Source organism: Myodes glareolus, chromosome 4, assembly GCF_982192425.1.
Source record: "Myodes glareolus chromosome 4, mMyoGla1.1, whole genome shotgun sequence".
In the NCBI taxonomy this organism is placed as follows: domain Eukaryota; kingdom Metazoa; phylum Chordata; class Mammalia; order Rodentia; family Cricetidae; genus Myodes; species Myodes glareolus.
The window spans coordinates 81,045,922-81,064,395 of record NC_142029.1 but is presented as its reverse complement, the minus strand read 5'-3'; the positions used below and the strand labels follow the sequence as shown (position 1 = coordinate 81,064,395).

The window sequence follows — 18,474 nt, the reverse complement described above, 5'->3', positions numbered from 1 at the left end:
ATATTGGGAATTCTGTCTAGATACAAATCAGATAAGCAGGGCTTTATCACCTTGCAGCATATAGTTCACTTCATAGCAGAATTTCCCACCCAGTTGTAAAGACCTGGAAGAGAGGAGGCAGATATGATCTGAGAAATCAACTGAGTTTCCTCCTTACTCTCCATAGTAAGCAAGAATGCTGAAGAGAGTGAGGGCCAGACTAAGACTTAGCCATCTCCCACTTCTGCCTTTCTTTCTCAAGTTCAGACAGGCGTGCCTCATTGACTGTGCAGGATCTCGTGGCGCGCTCCTTAGCCTAACTGATTTTATCTTCATAGGAAAGAAGTGCACCTACGGACACAAGTGCAAATATTACCACCCAGAAAGGGGCAGCCAGCCTCAGCGGTCAGTAGCTGATGAACTTCGTGCCATGTCTAGAAACACAGCAGCCAAAACTACAAATGAAGGAGGACTGGTCAAGAGCAACAGTGTTCCTTGTAGCACTAAGGTTGATAGCACTTCAGACGTTAAACGAGGTGCTCCAAAGAGGCAGTCAGACCCAAGCATAAGGACTCACGTCTACCAAGACATAGAGGAAAAGCTTCCCACCAAAAACAAATTGGAAACCAGGTCTGTACCTTCCTTAATTAGTATACCGGCCACTCCTACTGCAAAACCCCAAAGCACTACATCTTTAAGCAATGGCCTTCCATCTGGAGTTCATTTCCCACCTCAGGATCAAAGACCACAGGGACAGTACCCTCCAATGATGATGGCAACCAAAAATCATGGAACGCCAATGCCTTATGAACAGTATCCAAAATGTGACTCCCCTGTTGACATTGGGTATTATTCCATGTTGAATGCATATTCCAATCTGAGTATCTCAGGCCCCCGAAGTCCTGAAAGGCGTTTCTCATTAGACACTGACTATCGAGTGAATTCTGTAGCTTCAGACTGCAGCAGTGAAGGGAGCATGAGCTGTGGGAGCAGCGACTCCTATGTGGGGTACAACGACCGATCCTATGTCAGCTCTCCTGACCCACAACTAGAAGAGACTCTGAAGTGTCAACACATGCACCCTCACAGCCGCCTTAACTCCCAGCCCTTCCTGCAGAGTTTCCATGACCCCTTAACCAGAGTGCAAAGTTACAGTCACGAAGAACCAAAGTTCCATCCCAAGCCTCCCCTTCCGCACTTGGCAATGCATCTGCAGCACCCTGCTGTGGGTGCCCGGTCCAGCTGTCCCGGTGATTACCCCTCTCCACCAAGCTCTACACACTCGAAGGCGCCACACCTCGGGAGGTCCCTAGTGGCCACGAGAATAGACAGCATTTCTGATTCTCGACTCTATGATAGTTCTCCTTCAAGACAAAGAAAGCCTTACTCACGCCAGGAAGGTCTAGGAAGCTGGGATAGGCCAAGCTACGGGATGGATGCCTACGGCTATCGGCAGACTTACTCCTTACCCGATAACTCCACACCCCCGTGTTATGAGTCAATCACCTTCCAGAGCCTGCCTGAGCAGCAGGAGCCCACCTGGCGAATCCCGTACTGTGGTATGCCACAGGATCCTCCGAGGTACCAGGACAACCGAGAGAAGATTTTTATCAATTTGTGCAACATCTTCCCCCCTGAACTTGTGAGGCTCGTCATGAAAAGGAATCCTCACATGACGGATGCTCAGCAGCTTGCCGCAGCCATCCTCGTGGAGAAATCCCAGCTGGGGTATTGAAAAGATGATGCATCTTTGTGGTGTGGACTAGTTTTTTTGTTCAGCTCAGATGCTGAGGGAGGTTTGCTACAATAGCACATGTGATCTCCTTCTCAGCAAGGAGGTTATATAGTATCCATTTATGTGAACTACTGTATCATGGAATCTCTATGGAACCCCACTTGGTGGACTCATCACGGGATTGCTTTACATTCAGACTTTTTTTTTAAAAAAAAAAAAACATTTCCTTTTTAAAGCTATACACTTGGCTGGAAGTTTCTCCAGTTTGATTTAATAGGTGTATCTGTGATCTTTGATATTCCTCTTTGGTGCATCAGGGGTTTATATGCAGCACTTTTTAATCCTTGTTTCCTGTCTTATTAACTTGGTGTTTGTTTGTCAACTGCAAGCAATTGCAGTACCTTCAAAATGTGGAGGTACTGGACTAGATCTAGCCAACTAGTTCCTCAAGCCAAGCTTAACTAGAATCCTTCACAGCTTTTTAAGTTATTTTTATTTGGGGAAAGTGGGCTTCTTTGTGCTATAATCATTATTTATAGGAACAAAGATATACTATGGCACTGACTTTATATTTTAAACGAAATGTAAGTTACCAGTTATATTAAAATGGGTAATAGTATATATTAGAATGATTTCCAGTATGGCACTTTTTATTATTTTATTTTTGTTTGGAGGTTTCCTGTTAAGAAAATTAGTTAATTTTAAATGGTCAGTTTAAAAGAAAGCAGATGCAATCAATGGAAAAAGTGTTTCCATTTTCTTTTTTATGAATAAGGCAAAAGCCGTAACTATTACAGGTTAAAGCTTTGTTTTCCAGTTGAAATGTGCTTCTTGGCGGTAGAAATGAGACTGAAGTCCTAGCTTCCCATTCACGTATGTTCTTAATGTCTGTCTGTCTTCGGGAGGCACAATACTGGATGAATAATCCTCTCACAGTACTTGCCTGTTTTTAATGACTCTAAGTATTCTCAATGCAACTTTTATATTTAATACACTCTAGCTTTCCTGCTCTTTGTCAAGGCTGGCCTGAGGTGGTCTGATGTGTTGAGGATATGCAACATTTATTGATACTGCACTATAGAAATGGCAATGGGGGAACTTGTAAATGGTAACTTTAAATTTTTGTAATATATTGTATATTTTCCATTTTCCTGAAGGTAGTTTTTTGGGGGCCTATTATATTATTGAGGCCAGACTCTTGCCACAAATAGTGTAGTTTTAGATACAGACTAAGGTCTGTTCTAGTATTAGTAAGGGATATTTCTGGTTGCAAAGTCACGGGGTTTGCTTACCGTAGTGACGTTTCTGAGGATTGGAAGATGGGTTCATGATCAGAGCAGACAGTGTTGCGCTGGACAGAATTTGACCCTGAGTCACTTAGCATAAATGACAAGTCCAGCTCTGTTGCTGTCATCAGCCTGGGCGCTCTGGTCTGAATGGTCCTGTAACCTAAGAGAAGCAAAGCCCTGAAAACCAGAAAGTACCTTTTACTGTTGATACAAATTGTATCTTTTTAACAATAAGAACTATTTTGATTTGTAGATCTAGTTAAAAACACAAATGTGTAACTATAATTAGACTTTTGGGCAACATTTTATCCCCTATTTAAATACAAAATTTTAAAGTAAAATTGAAGTCTAGAATAGGATAGAAAATAAAAGTAACAATTAAGGTAAATAAAGGTGTCTGTCTTAGTTTTATATATTAAAATATATTAAATAAATTTATTGGCATTTTCTTTCTCCTAAAACTTACCTAGTGTGAACTTAAAATAAAGATAAAATGCTGCCTGAAAATAACGTCCAAGCATCTTCGACTAGGATAACATTTTCACTACTTGTGTGACACTGTGTGTTGCATGGAGTAGGATTTGGGTACACAGTAAATGCTTCTAAACGGCATTGTGCATATTAGCAGATCCAATAATCTGAACCATGTTCAGCAAACTTAATTCAGGAAAGTGCTGTCCTGCAGTTACTGCTGTTGTGTTTGAGTGAGTGTGGCGCACGTCTTTCCCAAGAGTGACGCGGATGGCGCCACCCCAGCCATTCCAAGTGGCCTCTGTCTGAGAATGGCGGCTGACTTGGGCAACTGTCCTTGATTCTGTCAGTCATTAGCTGAAGGACAGGTTGAATTGTGGAGGCTAAGAGTGCCAAAAACAGGGTTGCGAATGTGGGGTTCCTTTTACCCAGTCGTACTGTGAGCTCGAGTAGGAAGTCGCTTTGGATGAACCTGTCACTTCTGCTTCATTTTAGCACTGTGATTATTTGGAGATGGGCAAACTTGACTAAAACAATGTGAGACTTTAGGTAAGAAGGATATAACTTTTAAAATTTGGCCTTGTAATGATTTTAGCTGACTAGTTGCCCTCTTTTTCATCTTTAATAGAACCCTGCCAGTGTCTGTCATGGAGTGGGTAGCTCTAACCCACCCACACCTCCGTTTCCCAGTACCATTAGCTGTGGGCTAAGGAAAAGTCTTCTTGGGACAAGAGGACAGTCTTAAATGAAGCACCAACGTTGCTTGCAGAGTTGAACATATTTGGCAGACTTTAGCTACATCAAATTCTCAAGTATCTCAAGTAATAAGTAACAGGAGTCTGTTATCAAGTTCATAGCTGATCATAGACCTTAATTTTAGCAAAACTATTTCTTCCCAATTGCTAATTCCTATTTACCAGACTTTCTAAAATAAATAAATAAACAACCTGGAAATGGTATGTTAATAAAGTAGTAAGAAAGTCAGAATTGGTCAGCTGATAAAAAGGACTCAGACTGGAATATTCTGCCCTTGAATAATAGACAGTTGACTGTGCTTTATGCAGTGATTAGCAGTTCGTTTGTCCCTGTGTCTTAGTCCAGAGGGAATAGTACCTAACTGGCCAAAATGGCCTTAGAACTTCCTCTATTCTTGCATGTAATACAGACATTTTCAGTCTTGTTATCCTAATGGGAATTTGTCACTGATCTACACAGTGAAAGTCATGGTCACCAGTATAAAATATTTGACACTGGTGGAAACTTGAATTTTGTGTTTTTATGAAAATACATTTATGAGACTATGTAATATACCTAAAGAGGGTGTTTTATATATCACATGTTTGTTATGAAGTATTAAAAATGGGGGGTTGTTCAATGGATAGCATTTTCCTGATTGAACTGTTTCTTTGAGTTGTGTGACCAAGTCTAGGGTCTATTTGAACATAAGATTCAGAACCACTTACATGGAAAGAAACACTTGGTTGGTTTTATTCTTGGTATTTTAAAGATTATTTTGATAATTTTAATAGAATGTGTAATTTTAAATACACAAAAGTAGTATTGATTATACAAATGATTATTTAACATGTCTTTTATGGATGTATCTATATGTATATAGACAGTAATATATTTATAAAACAAATATACTTTATGTTGTATTTTTCAGTTTATAATAGACATGGAGATGTGTGTGTGTGTGTGTGTGTGTGTGTGTGTGTGTGTGTGTGTGTGTGTACATGTTTACACACATATCAATGTCTGGCTGGCTCTGCTGTCAACCTTTCTGTGTGAAAGCTGAGCTCCCTCCCCTGACTTGCTGGTATTTACTCTGAAGTGTATTTGGTTTTTGTTCCTCCTTTCAATAGCCTGTTTCCTTAGTCAAGAGAAAGCAAGAGGGACAATTTTTGTAGCTTCTCTGTTGCCGGGTGGCTCTTCCAGTTCATTCATCTCTAATTCTTAGAGAATGCTTGACATCAAGCAAGATTATGGCTAGAGATAGTGATTATGTTCCAAATATATTACAATTAAAAACCCCAGCTGTGGTGTTAAAGTTTCAGGATACACACAAATGGACAAAATAAAGCATAGATTACTCACAAACACATCAGAATGCAAGGAAGCCAGGTACCTGTGTGTGAAAGCAAAGGCCCTTGTGTTGTTCTAGACACCTAGAAATTAAACCCTAGGTGATGTGCCAGCAGCTCCTGTGTAGGATCTGATCTCAGAGAATAAACAGTCTCTGAAAAACTGCTCACCTTTGCCTTTACAATGTAAAAGCCACAGGCAACATAGAGAGAAAAATGTGACTTTTGTAAATAAAAGTTTATTTACAGAAACAAGCACCAGGCTAGTTTTTACCTATGGGCCATTCCTCAGCCCTGACCTTGAGGGAGAAAGCCAGACATCCTATGCCATAAGTTCTGGCGTATGTTAATATAATAAATACTAGCTATGTATCTCAGAGGTCGCCTAGCAGTCACTGTGTCCTTCAGAAAATGATGTGTGATGGTCACTTAGCAGACCCATCATTTTTTATGTTACTTGTCTAACCAACAAAATATCTGCAAAGAGAGAAGAATATGGAATTTTTCCTTGAGCTTTCAGTACCTATTTATGAATAAGATTCCTTTATCTTTTGTTTGTTAATGGCCTCATGGACCAAAAACAGTCTGTTTTTAAAACCTAGCCTATAATTTAGCCACAAATTTTTCAAAGATTGTATTTTTAGTTACATTTTTCTGTTGATTTTGTCTTCTGATACTCAACAGACCTATCTTTTTTTACAAGTGGTTTTAAAGATTGACATACTGTAATTTCATAGTTTAGGAGTTTTCTGTAATATTTAAGGCAGAGTGCTCTAACGACTGTAATGAGTGTATTTGTTACATTGTTACTCTTAATAAGAAACATGTATGTCTTCTTTATCTGTCCAAATGCTCACCCTAAAGGTTTTAGATACTTTAGGGGCTGCCGTGGGAGTGATGTTCTTAGGACCACCTGTGAGTCTGAATTGACTGGAGGTGCACACTGTGGAGCATGCTCATTCCCAGTGCTTCATTCATGGACACAGCAATAACACTCCCTTCGTAGGATTGTGAAATCGCTATGGAAACCACCACCTACTTAGGTAGTCACACTTTCTTTTAAACTTGGAATGTAGCTCTGGCTTTAACAGTGTTACTGTTTCTTCTGCAACGCTCTCACCTCCTTGCCTGTTGCTCCTGTTAGGACAACACCGTCATATTTAGACATGGCTTTTCCTCTGTGATCCTCAGTCCTTCAGATTTAATCACAATTTCAGGTTTTGACCATTTGGCAGTTGAGAATGTCTATGCATGTTTTCATTATAAACTTGTAAAGTTTCATTTCATAAACCATGTACTGACTTTCTATCCAGGTATTTCAGGTCAACAACAAAATGTTTCCCAGCAAAGCTTTTACCACTTCTCTCTAAAGCAGCTGAGGTCTCGCAGGGAAAAGAAACCCAGCAGTTGTTTTGTAAGTATATACACACATATTTGTCTATGTGTGTGTATATAGATAGATAGATAGATAGATAGATAGATAGATAGATAGATAGATAGATAGATAGATATAGATATTAGATAGATAGATATGTATTTAGATTTCCCCTAGGTTTTTTAAATTATTAATTTTCTGCCTTCTGTTAAATACCCACGAATGCTCAAATACTACAGATATGGTATACCCTCTCTGTCAGCCCTCCTTCCCCTCCCAACTATAGTTGTATGCTGGTAGAGAATTTCCTTATTGATCCTTTAGGCTTTTCTTACAGGAAAAATAAGGTAAAGAATATCTTTAGAGCACCCATTTTATAAATGTATTATTCTGTTTATCACTGTCTATCCTGTGTATTTCTGTAATGGATTTTTTACAATCCCCAAAGCAGTGGGAACAACTATTGAAGTCTGCTGTAGAGGGGGAAATACTAAATATTCATCTTTCCTGTGATAGGTTGTTGTCTCATGAAGAAGTTGATCTCATATGGCAGCATAGATGCTAAGTAAACAAAGCGTTTTCCTTCTCTGGTCCCTGGCCTGCCTGTGTTCTGTGGCTAATGACATTGGGATTCTCTCTAGGATGTGCACATGTTCAGATCAATGTAAATGTTAGAGCCACAACTAATTCCTATTAAACTGAAATTAAATGTCAAAAACAATTAGTCATGACTCAAAACATGGTGAGAGTGTTTTCTTTCTGTTTGTCTCTAAAGTGTTTTGTTTCTGGTGATTCTGAAGTGTTTGGTTGTCTAGCTAAGACAGTGTGATTGCGGACAGGGACCTTGACCACTGAGATTATAATAGAAAGGCTGGATGGTATAGTGTCCTTGTTCTGATGACAAGGATTGAAAGGTACTGAGAAGGCTCCTGGTGGGGTGGTATGAACTGGGATGGCACGCCATCTTGGGGGCACTGACTCGTGAACTCTAAGCAGGCTTCACATGCATCCTTCAAGGTTAGTTCTTGTGGTGAAGCTGAAGTCTAAAAGCAACACAGCATAAGTAAGTATTAAAAAAGAAAAAAACAAACATAATAGATAAGTTTTACTTGGTAGTTGAGGCTCAAAACGCTAGCTCGCTATAGATAAATGTTTCATTTCTTCCAGAGGTTGGGGGTGACAGCAGGCAAAGGTTAGTGATACTCATGTGCTTCAACCCATCTTGCACATGTTAATACGATAACAGAGATAACAGAGACAGCACACACACAATATGCAGAATCCAGCAGATCAGCTCTCAGAGTCTATCCCAAACCCCTTTGTTAAAAAAAAAAAAAAATGACATTGACCCCTGTTTCACAGGTTCCTGTCTCCAGTGCATGGTGCGGAGGAGAGCTCCTGTCAGGTACAGATAAGGGCAGTGCTGCCGGCTCTGCTCCTGAGCCTCAAGACAGACAACACATGATCCCTGCCGTTCTAGAGAGCTGAGTCCTCCTGTCCCGATTTTCACATAATTTTTGGTCAATGGGAGTGTTCCTCTTCTGCTGTAGGCATTATAGCAACATATTCTAATGACATTGATTAAATTCTACCAGGATTTTCCTCCTCTGCCTCTTTGCAAACCTTTGCTTCCCTCCAACATTGTTCCTAAAATTGGTTCTTCCCATTGACCAACACCATCTACCCCCACTTAGTTGTCTGAGCTGAGGGCTTGCAGACTTAGACTGTGTCTTGGCTCAAGCTGTCTTGCACACTGAAGTATTGATGCGATGCTCTCATGGTTGTCAGAGAGTTTAAGGTATCCAAAAGCAATGAATCAATAGCAGCATTTAGTGGGAGAGGCTTCCAGCCTTGTTAGGACCTCTTGGACCCAGAACAGGAGATGGTTCTCGTACTTTTCTCTCCTCAGGTCCGATCTTGTCTGAAGAGGAAAGTTAGCACACACTGCTGAGTTAAAGTGCTCATAAGTGAGTGACAGGGGAGTGTCAGAAAAGGCAACTGTAATGGTGAATTTATTCAAAACAAAATACCTGCACCTGGGCCTTTACCGCACTCCTGTCACTTCTAGGTTCTGAGGCCACTGCAAAGGTGAGCATCCTAAACTCTGCCTCGGGAGAGAACCCAGCCAAGGTTGTCAGGGATGTTGGGAAAGGCCAATTGCCAGGAACTGTAGGATGACAGGAAGCAACTTCTCTCATGAGAACTTAACATGCAGGCTGTGACAGTGTGACAGACCCCCTGGGGAAAGGCTGGAGCAAGGACGCAGTGGGGTGAGCGTGAGCTTTGAAGCAGAGCAGTGCCTCCGTGTGAACAAGACTTTGATCTTGAATCACCGCAGATGGAATTCTTTCCACCTTGGGGATGTCAGTGTGGCTAAGTAGATGCCCATATAGAGCACCCCGCAGTGCGCTGGGAAGGGTAGAGGTGCTGGAAATGCAAAGTTCCTTTGCAGCCCAAGGCCTGACCTTGCCTTCTTGCCTGACCCTCAAAAGGTGCACACAGCCCACTCCCCGGGCTGCCCCTCTACTGTTCTTAACCACCACTTGCCCCTCTGCTCTGTGCTGGATGCCTCTGGCCGTACATGTGCCCAGACCCACTATTTCATTGCTCTAAGCTCCTAAAATGATCTAGTTGGAGGGCAGCAGATACTGGGCCTTCTGGAGATTTCTTCTTCAGCATACATGCAGTCTTTCAGCTTGGCAAGTATAGTATCTGCTTCAACATCACTTCTGTGAAGCCCTCCTGCCCTTTGAACGCCCCCAACACTCCCTCTCCAATATGCCCCATTTTACATTGCCTCCCCAGCATTTGCCACTGAGACTTAGCTTGTTTGCTGCTCGTCTCCCCGCCCTGAAATAATACACATGAGGGCATGGGCCTGCTTTATAGCTTTCTTAGTTTATTTGAGCTACATGACCAGACATCAGCTTGGAAAATGTCTGAACTGCTGTGTGTGCACACCTGCACACATGGCTCAGGGCTTGATCCTACCCAAGTCATGAGCTACTTGCAAATGGCCCTTTCCTTTGATCCACCACTGCCCTGTGACCTAGATAGACAGGTAGGCAGAAAGCCGAGAAAAGTTTGGGTAGTGGGAGCTCAGGTCTCATCTGGGAGTGGGCCGTATCCTGAGTGTTGATTTTATGATAGTGGATTAAAGTATAAGCACAAAGATGACAACAGATAAAAGGGTCGGGTGGTATAGTCCAAAGCAGAGCTACCAGTTCCCACAAAGCTAGGAAAGGGATGTGCCCAAGGCTACTTTAGTGTGCTTGGGGGTGATCCTTACAAGGGTACTTATAAACCAGCTTCACAACCCCAGCAACAGACACTGTCGTTCACCCCAGGTCCAGATCCACATTCTCCCCGCAATGCAGATAGCACTTGGTGATTTTGCTGCAAATCTCCATTCACAGGCATGTCACATCATGTTCTCTTCCTGTCTGTCCAGCCTGCTCTCAGCCTCTGTCCTCTGTTCCTGGACATTGGACCAAGCACCAGAGACAGAGACAAAGAAGTGATGGAGACTCATGACAGCTAAACTAAGAAGGAGAACTCAGTGATGACGATGTGTGGGGCCCAGGGTGCAAGAGGTCTGAGTGTACATGCTTGGGGACTGCTAAGTCCACTCAGAGTCATCCATGGCCCAGAAAGCATACTGTGGAGGGAAGGGGGGCTCCTGGGTTGAGGAGCCCAGTGATGTGCTGTCTTCTGTAGCTTGGAGATAGGAGACTTGTGAATCATATCATCACACAGATCCCTTCCTCTCTCCAACCTGGTGACTTCTGTACTTTGGTCCAGCTAGTCATTAGCCTATTGAAGAAGCCAGGGGTGGAGGTCACAGCCTATGGTCCAGCCTGGCCTCAGCCCACCTCTCCAAAGTAATAACAGACCCATGCACAGAGGCCAAACTGGGGAAGAGAAGGGAGTACCTGACAGTCATGATGAGCAGATATTTAAGGCTACAGAAGTCTCTTACACATTGGAGGATGCTTTGTGGAACTCCTGGTTTTCCTCCTGAGTGTCAGTTCCAGGCAATGCTAACAGTCAATGTTGTCTCCAGACTTGTCCCCTAGTGCCATGGACATAGAAAACACTAGAGGCATGAGATCACAGGTGAGTCCACCCACAGAAAAGCAGGCCAGGCTATCCCCTGGCCCTTGAGCAAAAACAAATTAGGGATGTAAGGGTTTGACTTCCACTTCCACATCATAGTTCATCACTGAAGGAAGTCAGGACAGGAACTCGAACAGGGCGGGAGCTGATGCAAAGGCCATGGAGGATGCCGCTTACTGGCCTGCTCAGCCTACATTCTTACCGAACCCAGGACCACCAGGCCAGGGATGGCACCACCCATAATGGGCTGGGCTCTCCCCATCAATCACTAATTAAGAAAATATCCTATAGACTTGTCTACAGCCTGATCTTAAGGAGGCGTTTTCTCAGTTGGGGCTCCTCCCTCTTAGATGACAAGCTTGTGTCAAGTTGACAAAAGTAGCCAGCACACCTTCACCAGACAGTCCCCGTGCTCACTGTTACCCTGGGTGCCTAGAAGAGGCCCTGTGGCTACTTCTGAGTACTGCATGAGGCAGAGAGGAAAGTGTTACTGCAATGGACACTAGTGAGGAGCAAACCCCCTGGAAACGTGCCCAGGAAGAAGGGCATCTGAGGCTGTGGTAGAGCACTGCAGGCAACTTGTGGAGCCTTGCAGTCACACAACGGGGGTGGGTGGCAAGGAAGACACGTCCCCCGGAGTAGACCAGATTGCAGGAGGACCGAGACTCAGGGAGTCTGGGTGTGTGGATACCTGCAGGGGCTTGACTAAGAAGCCATGCTGGGCTGTAACTTGAGAATTCCTCACTGACTTGGAATCTAACAGGCTTGATGGCAAAGGCTGGAGAATCATTTGGTACGGTCATCACTAAAGCCAAACGGGGCAAAGGGCACTTAAATGAACTATTGAGTGTGTTGTTGAGTGAACTCAGACACTGAAGAGTGCATGCAGATTAGCTCCAGTTACATGATTGTAAGTAGGTGAAATCTGTTGGCACTGATACCCGTTTCAGGGACACGCACCTGCCAGGAGTCCCCTTTGCCGCAGGTTCCTCAGATGCATCGCCATTGTGAGGACGTCTCAGGCTACCTCCCGGTCTGAGCAGTTGACTCTTAGAATCCAGTGAAAAGCTCCTACAACCCACTTCTCCCAGCCCTGCTTAAAGGCCTGGTTACACGTTTGTTTATCTGCACACAAGACTATGTCTACCATTTTATTGAGGGAAGATGGGATTCTATCCTTAAATTGCCATTTTAGGATCAATGTCCAACTGGCATCCATTTATCTGATGTTCTATCCAGTCTATTGAGTGTTTGTCCCCGAGGCCATGGCTAGAAGAGGATATTGATTTGGGAGTTACTTACTCACGCTGACCAAGGAATACCGGCCCATTTAGCAAATGCCACCCAGATGACTCAGCCTTGAGAACATTTGGTTCTTGTGGTGTCTGAGAACAATAAATACAATTTCTCTCAGACAAGTGCTTCTGGGTCTAAAGTGTGGTCCCTACTGAAGGAGCCTTGGTCTCCCCTAGGAATGTGCTATAACTGCAGATGCCTGAGCCAGGCCTGTGGCCTGCCCTACCAGAAAGTCCGAGAACGTGACCCAGCATGTTTTTGAGCCACCCTTCCCGTGAGCCTGATGTCCATTAAATAAGGAACACGGGGCTGAGCGACAAAGCAAAAGGTCAAGTAGGAAGCAGCTGGAGGATCACCATGAGCCCGACCGAAGCTCCTTGCTCCAGTGTGCAGACCTAGTCCAGGGCAACCAGACTTCCTGCCTACCACTGAATCCCAAGAGGACCCAGCTCCCTGTGATCACCTCTGTAAGGCCAAGAGATAGGGGTAACTGTGGACTCTCTGCAGACAGACAGCACGCCTCCCCTGCCCCCCTCAAAACTTGAGAAACAGGATCCTCCACAAACTCCAGTCAAAGCCTCCATCTTCCTGGAAAGTAATGCAGAATACATTCTAGGCCAGGGACTGATTGCTCATCCTATGTGGGTTCTCCAGGAGAAGGGAAGCCTCCTTTCCCATGAGCTCCTTCGGGTGCATGTGGGGCTGGTGTGATTTCCTAGTAATCATCTTCTCCCCCTCTGCGGGTTACACTATAGGCTTTGGGGTTCTGAGCCATCAACTCCAGTCCATTTGCCCACTGATGTGCAGAAAAGTCAGAAAAATAGTCACTAGACCATGGACAGTGCACGCCTGATGCGTCCTGTCTCCGTACAGGGGGCAGTGCGAGCCTGATGTATCCAGTCTCCGCACAGGGGGCTGGATGGACAGTGAGCGCTGGATGCGTCCTGTCTCCACCCAGGGGCTGTACCTGATAAGCCCCAGCTTGTTTTAGCATTTGAACATGAACACTCTAAGTCCTCCTGTCTCTGTGGCCCATCTGTGCCATCCATCCTCCTCCTGTTTAGTAGTAAAAGCAGGTGACTTCTTTCCCTTTTGCAAGACACATTACAAACAGAAAGTAAAAGTAGAAACGAGGGTGTGTAAGACTCATTCCTTTCAGTCGCCCCATTTTACAGCAGAGGAGTGAGAGGCCCCTGGACGGAGCAGTTGGTCCAAGGCCCAGTCACTAATTCCCACTGGTTTATAGCAGAGCACATGCTGCAGTCTCCGGTCTTACCACCCCGAGGAAATCCTGAGGCCTGTTCAGCCTCTGCTTCCAGGCAGTCTCCTGATAAGAGAACCCTCACCCCACACAGCCATCTCTTTTCTAATGGCTTCTGCCAGTGCAAGTCACTGGTCCCAGCCCGAAGGGATCTGTTTGGAAAAGCGGCATTGGCAGCGGAGAGCATCACAGCCTGAGGATTTCCAGAAGCTTCCAGTCTCCCCTCCCCCTTTTTAATACACAAAAAGTAGTAGCCTTTCAGGTGCTCCAACCCTCCCTGGCCACAGTATGTTCCAGTCTGGGGCTCCATCATATCTATGTCTTCTGACTGGGTGGTTGTATGTCAAGTTCTATTTATGACTGAGGAGAGGCCCACTGAGAAACATAGCAAAGCAGTTTGATAAGTTACCACAACAAAGCACATGATTGTCTTTTACATTATTTAAAAAATGCTGATAACAAAAGACCTTAAGTACATGAGAGGACAGTGTTAATAAACATTCCTTGGGAGTAGATAAACAGTGTTGTGTTTGACAGATAAAGGGCTGTCTGTTTATGTGCCCTCTGTATTGCCTTGGAACCTCTGCAAACCCACTAACCAATGAAAAAATTCTGTTGTGGCATATTTTGTGTGGTTTTTATGAAAATCCTTAAAGTCTACCTTTGTGCCTGGCAAGTACCTGCCACGTTCACCACATCATTGCAGCACAATGTGTTGTTAAGGTGGCAGTTTGCAATGTGACTCAGAATCTGAACAGTCACCTTAATGTCAGATGACTGAGTCACACTGCAAACTGTCACCCAATGCTTCAGTCTTTGCCAGGACCAGTGCCACTGCATGAATTACTAATGCCGCACCGCGTCCCAGCTCTGCTACTGAACCCCCCTCATCCTTTCTCCGAACACTGGCTTGCTTCTTAGTAACACTCACTTGCTGAAACTGGAGATGAGAAGCTCAGATGGATCAGGTGGTCAGCAGGTCACCAGTGGTCAGCAGGGTCTGTCAGTGACAGTGTGACTGCCACTCCCTGCCACCGAGGTAGGTACAAAATGAAGTGGGGATCCAAGCTCCAGATGTTGTTAGAATATATTTATTGCTACATTTATATACAATTATACAAACAGCCCAGACAGGAGGGGGTATGCCACATTGATTTCTGTAGATTCAACAGGAGTACACACAGGAGAGGTACGTCACCAAATTTGCTCTCAGATAAAAGCCAAAGATAAGTCACAGACACTTTTTAAAAAGTGGAAAAGTCCTGATAATTCTCCCCTTAGATTCCATCTTCTGAGCTAGTCATGCAGAAAAACAAAAAACAAAAACCAGCGCGGGGGTGGGGTGTGCTGGGGGATTTCCAGAAGCTGGTGCCTTCCAGCATCTGTTTGAGAAAATGGTATCTTAAAGCCAAGCCCAGCAGGTGCTGGCTGGCTGAGGACCGCAGGGTCTGCAGACATCCCAAGTCCTGGTCCATCTCCTGAGGTCCGCTCCCAGGAAGACAGTGAAAAGGTACAGGGAAGAGAAAAACAGCAGGAGGAAAACCAAGAGCAAACAAGACCGGGGATTGGGGAGAACATGAGCAAGCGCCCTGGTTGATGAGGACTAGTCCATCCAGTTGTCCCGGAGATACCAGAGTTTGGGGGTGTATGCGTTCAAGACACAGGGCTGTCTTAGTACATCCTCAGTCTAAAGCTCATCGTGGGTCAGCCGCCAGGGACCTGCACAGACAGATGATGGGAAAGTCAGGAGACGGAAGAAATTTCGACATAAACATCACCAGGGTGGGCTGCAAAGGGTATGGCCCTGGAAACTCATGTTCAGCACTCTGGGAATGTTCCGGGGCTGTGCAGAGGATGGAACACTGTGGAGGAAATGCCAGGAGGCACAGGCTGCCCTCTGACCTCAGAGCAGCCGGAATTGTTTGGGGCCTCAAAAGAAATCAGGACGGCAGGTTTGGGAAGCTTCTGAGCCCCAGTCATGTTATGAATGTAGTTAGTCTAAAGACTGCCCAGCGTGTCAGTCACGGATGTTTCCGGTGTGGAGAAGGAGGGGGTGGGGAGAAGAGCCCACCTCACTGACACTAGCTTCATGTGGCACACGCCTCAGGCCACTTCATACTTCAGGGATCCCACACAGAGAAGCTTGAAGTCAAATCTGACCCCGGCCTTTTAAGCAAAAATTAGCCCAGAGCCTTGAAGAGAACCCAAGGGTTGACTTTTGAGACCAGGAAGCCCGTGATCCATAGTGTGCTCGTTAATTAGTCATTTGGCTATATTCTGGTCCCGAGAATGTAGGGGGCGCCACCACTCACCAAACCAGTCACCTAGTTCCTGCTTGGATGTCACCTCTAATTTCTGGCCAACAGAATCCCACAGGTAGGCAGGATGACAGTTCTGGGGAAAAGCCCCAGACACGGAAGAACTAAGGTCTAAAGGACAACTAAGTCCTTTTCCAGTGACAATTGACTGTGGAAGCCGCAGTCCTTCCAAGGCTGACAGATATATGACATTTCAGGCTGAAGGGTGCAGAGATTGCCAGCTCCCTTGTTCCCTTCATGAATTCGTCTCTGGATAATTTGAAATCTGTCATTTGAGCGTGGCTGCTCTGGTGAGTCACACAGACACTTTCTTTCTCTGCTCTGCCAACAATAGCTGGGAGTCAGCCTCTGTCAAAGGAGTCGCTCTGCAGAGCACGGGTATCAGCAGGTGAAAATCACGGAGAAGCGGGTAGAACAGGCAGCCTACTTCAATCTGGGGTTTCTGCTAATCAAACAAAATGGGATAAATGAATCTGTGCTCTGTGTTTTGAATCTGTGTTTTGAGATGAAAAGCCATGGAGGATATTGTTTGCCGCCATCTGTGAATGTTTAGGATGTGTTTCCGGCAGAGAATTTTGTTCAAATACCAGGAATAGGAATCACTGAATTCTATGAATTTACAGTTGGCCATATTCCTTTCAAAACGAGGGCAAGCAAACACAGACGGGCGCACGGCAGCCTTCAAATTCGCTCTCGAACTATGACAGTTTCAGGGGTGTCAAGAGGTATCCGACAGTCCGGCGTGACCTCCACCCCACTTCAGAGAACCTCAAATCCAAGGCTAAAGGCATTCTTAAACTGCCTCACCTTGTGCGAGCACCCGCCATCAGCTCCCTTCCATGGAAAGACGTCTAAATGACAGATCGCTGGGACGCAGCCTGTGTCGTGTCTCAAGCCTCACAGCAATACTGCCACTAAACGGGCAAAAGCTTGGGAAACTCTCCCAGAAGGTTTGGGGGAGCTCACCCTGGATCCGTTACAGTCTCTAAGATAAACCACAGTGCTATGGTTTCATCTAGTCTTGGCCAAAGATATTAAGTAATTTTCTAACAATCTGTCATCGTGATAAAATAACCTTTAAATATAGCCGGACCGAGGGAGGTGCACAATGCTTTATTAATAAGGCTGATGAACCAGTTCCTTGATCTTCTGACTCAACATGTGTGCGCAACACTTCATTGTTTCTTTCAGCTGAGACCTTTGATATCCCAGCACATCCAAAGTGGCGGCAGACTCAACAGTCCTCTCTCCCTCACCCAGGGAGTCTCCACAAATGTAAGAGAATGTCCTACCTAAAGTAGCACTTACAATACAGTCAGTTGACCACGGTCACCGATTAAAAAATGCATTTTCATAAACTTGAGCAAAGTGATTACAGCGGAGGGCGGTGTGCTTGACTGGGGAAAAGTCTGGAAGATGTGGGCAGGGCGGGGTGCCGCAGTGCACTCTGGCTCAGCGTCTTCACCTGAACTGAAGAAGGCCCTGGCCAGCAGGTGAGCAGACATAGGAGGGTCCCCTAGGATGTGAGCAGGTCTTCCGGGAGCATAGGCTCACCCCAGCAGCTGCCAGCTGTGCTTACCTCATGAGCAGGAAGGCCTTCATCCTGTTACATGTGCTTTATGCTGCTTTGGCACGAGCGCATCTGGAACAGGGCATAGAGTTTGGGTCCCCACCTTTTGGAAGAGATATCAAGAGGTTAGAAACCACGAATGTGGAGGAATGCAGGAGGTGGCGGGGGAGGGGGGCTCAGACAGCATGCTCAGCAGTTTAGAAGCTAGGAAAATCTCTCTTAGCCTGGACTGTCAGAGGGCCAACTGGGGCGCTCAACTGCTAACCTGATCTCCTTTTTAACTCTTCTTAAAATTCACCTTTCAAACTCTACTAGTTGACCGTGGAGAGAAGAATACCTTGGGATCTCTTGGAGGCAGATGCCAGAGGGTTCTCTAAGGACCAAGGAACTCTCCATAGACTAATTAGTCTCACAATAACCACGGTTCTAAAGCCATAGATGTCAGAACTTCATCAGTGGGTATTCATGGCTTACTGGGTTACTAGGGATGACCTTGAACTCCTGGTCTTCCTACCTCTGCCTCTTAAGTGCTGGGGATGATGCACACCACCATCTGGTCTCATGTGGTGCTGGGGATGGAACCCAGGCTTCCTGGACGCTAGTCAAGCACTCTTAACAACTAAGCTACGCCCCAGCCTGGATGTTCTACATAATTCTGTAGTCTCTCCTGTGTCCCTCAGGTAACAAGCAGCCTAGCAGGCCTAGAAGGTTTTGTGGTGCCTGCTTTGAAATGGAGAATTCTCACTGTTCTGTCCCCGCAGCGGCCCTCTCCTTAGCTAGAGATCAGTTTGGGACACGGTGCCTTCCATATTACACTCAACTGTTGCTCTCAGATACAGACCAAAAGCAAGGTGAAGCTTAACCCAAAAAGACGCGACTGCACAGGCCGTGTCTACTTAACAGTCAGCCCCAAAGTGGTGCTCATGGTATTTTCGGCACCAGGAAGCTAAGCAATTAGATACGGAAGTCTCTGTCTCCTA

The 18,474-nt window shown here is 45.2% G+C and overlaps 2 protein-coding genes across 4 annotated transcripts in view; one reads left to right on the top strand and one right to left on the bottom strand.

Moving 5' to 3' along the window:
• Zc3h12c (zinc finger CCCH-type containing 12C) overlaps positions 1-7,671 on the top strand; it is a 62,914-nt gene extending 55,243 nt beyond the window's left edge. For both annotated transcript variants that reach the window (XM_085688756.2, XM_085688755.2), the window contains exon 6: positions 318-7,671. In XM_085688756.2, coding sequence (XP_085544882.2) covers positions 318-1,714 — 1,397 coding nt within the window. In that variant the 3' untranslated portion in view covers positions 1,715-7,671. The remainder of the gene's footprint in view (positions 1-317) is intronic.
• Positions 7,672-14,681: 7,010 nt separating this feature from the next.
• Rdx (radixin) overlaps positions 14,682-18,474 on the bottom strand; it is a 66,328-nt gene continuing 62,535 nt past the window's right edge. For both annotated transcript variants that reach the window (XM_048417503.3, XM_085688754.2), the window contains exons 15-16: positions 17,504-17,597; positions 14,682-15,325 (exon numbers count right to left, since the gene is read on the bottom strand). In XM_048417503.3, the coding sequence (XP_048273460.2) occupies positions 17,531-17,597 (67 nt within the window). In that variant the 3' untranslated portion in view covers positions 14,682-15,325; positions 17,504-17,530. The remainder of the gene's footprint in view (positions 15,326-17,503; positions 17,598-18,474) is intronic.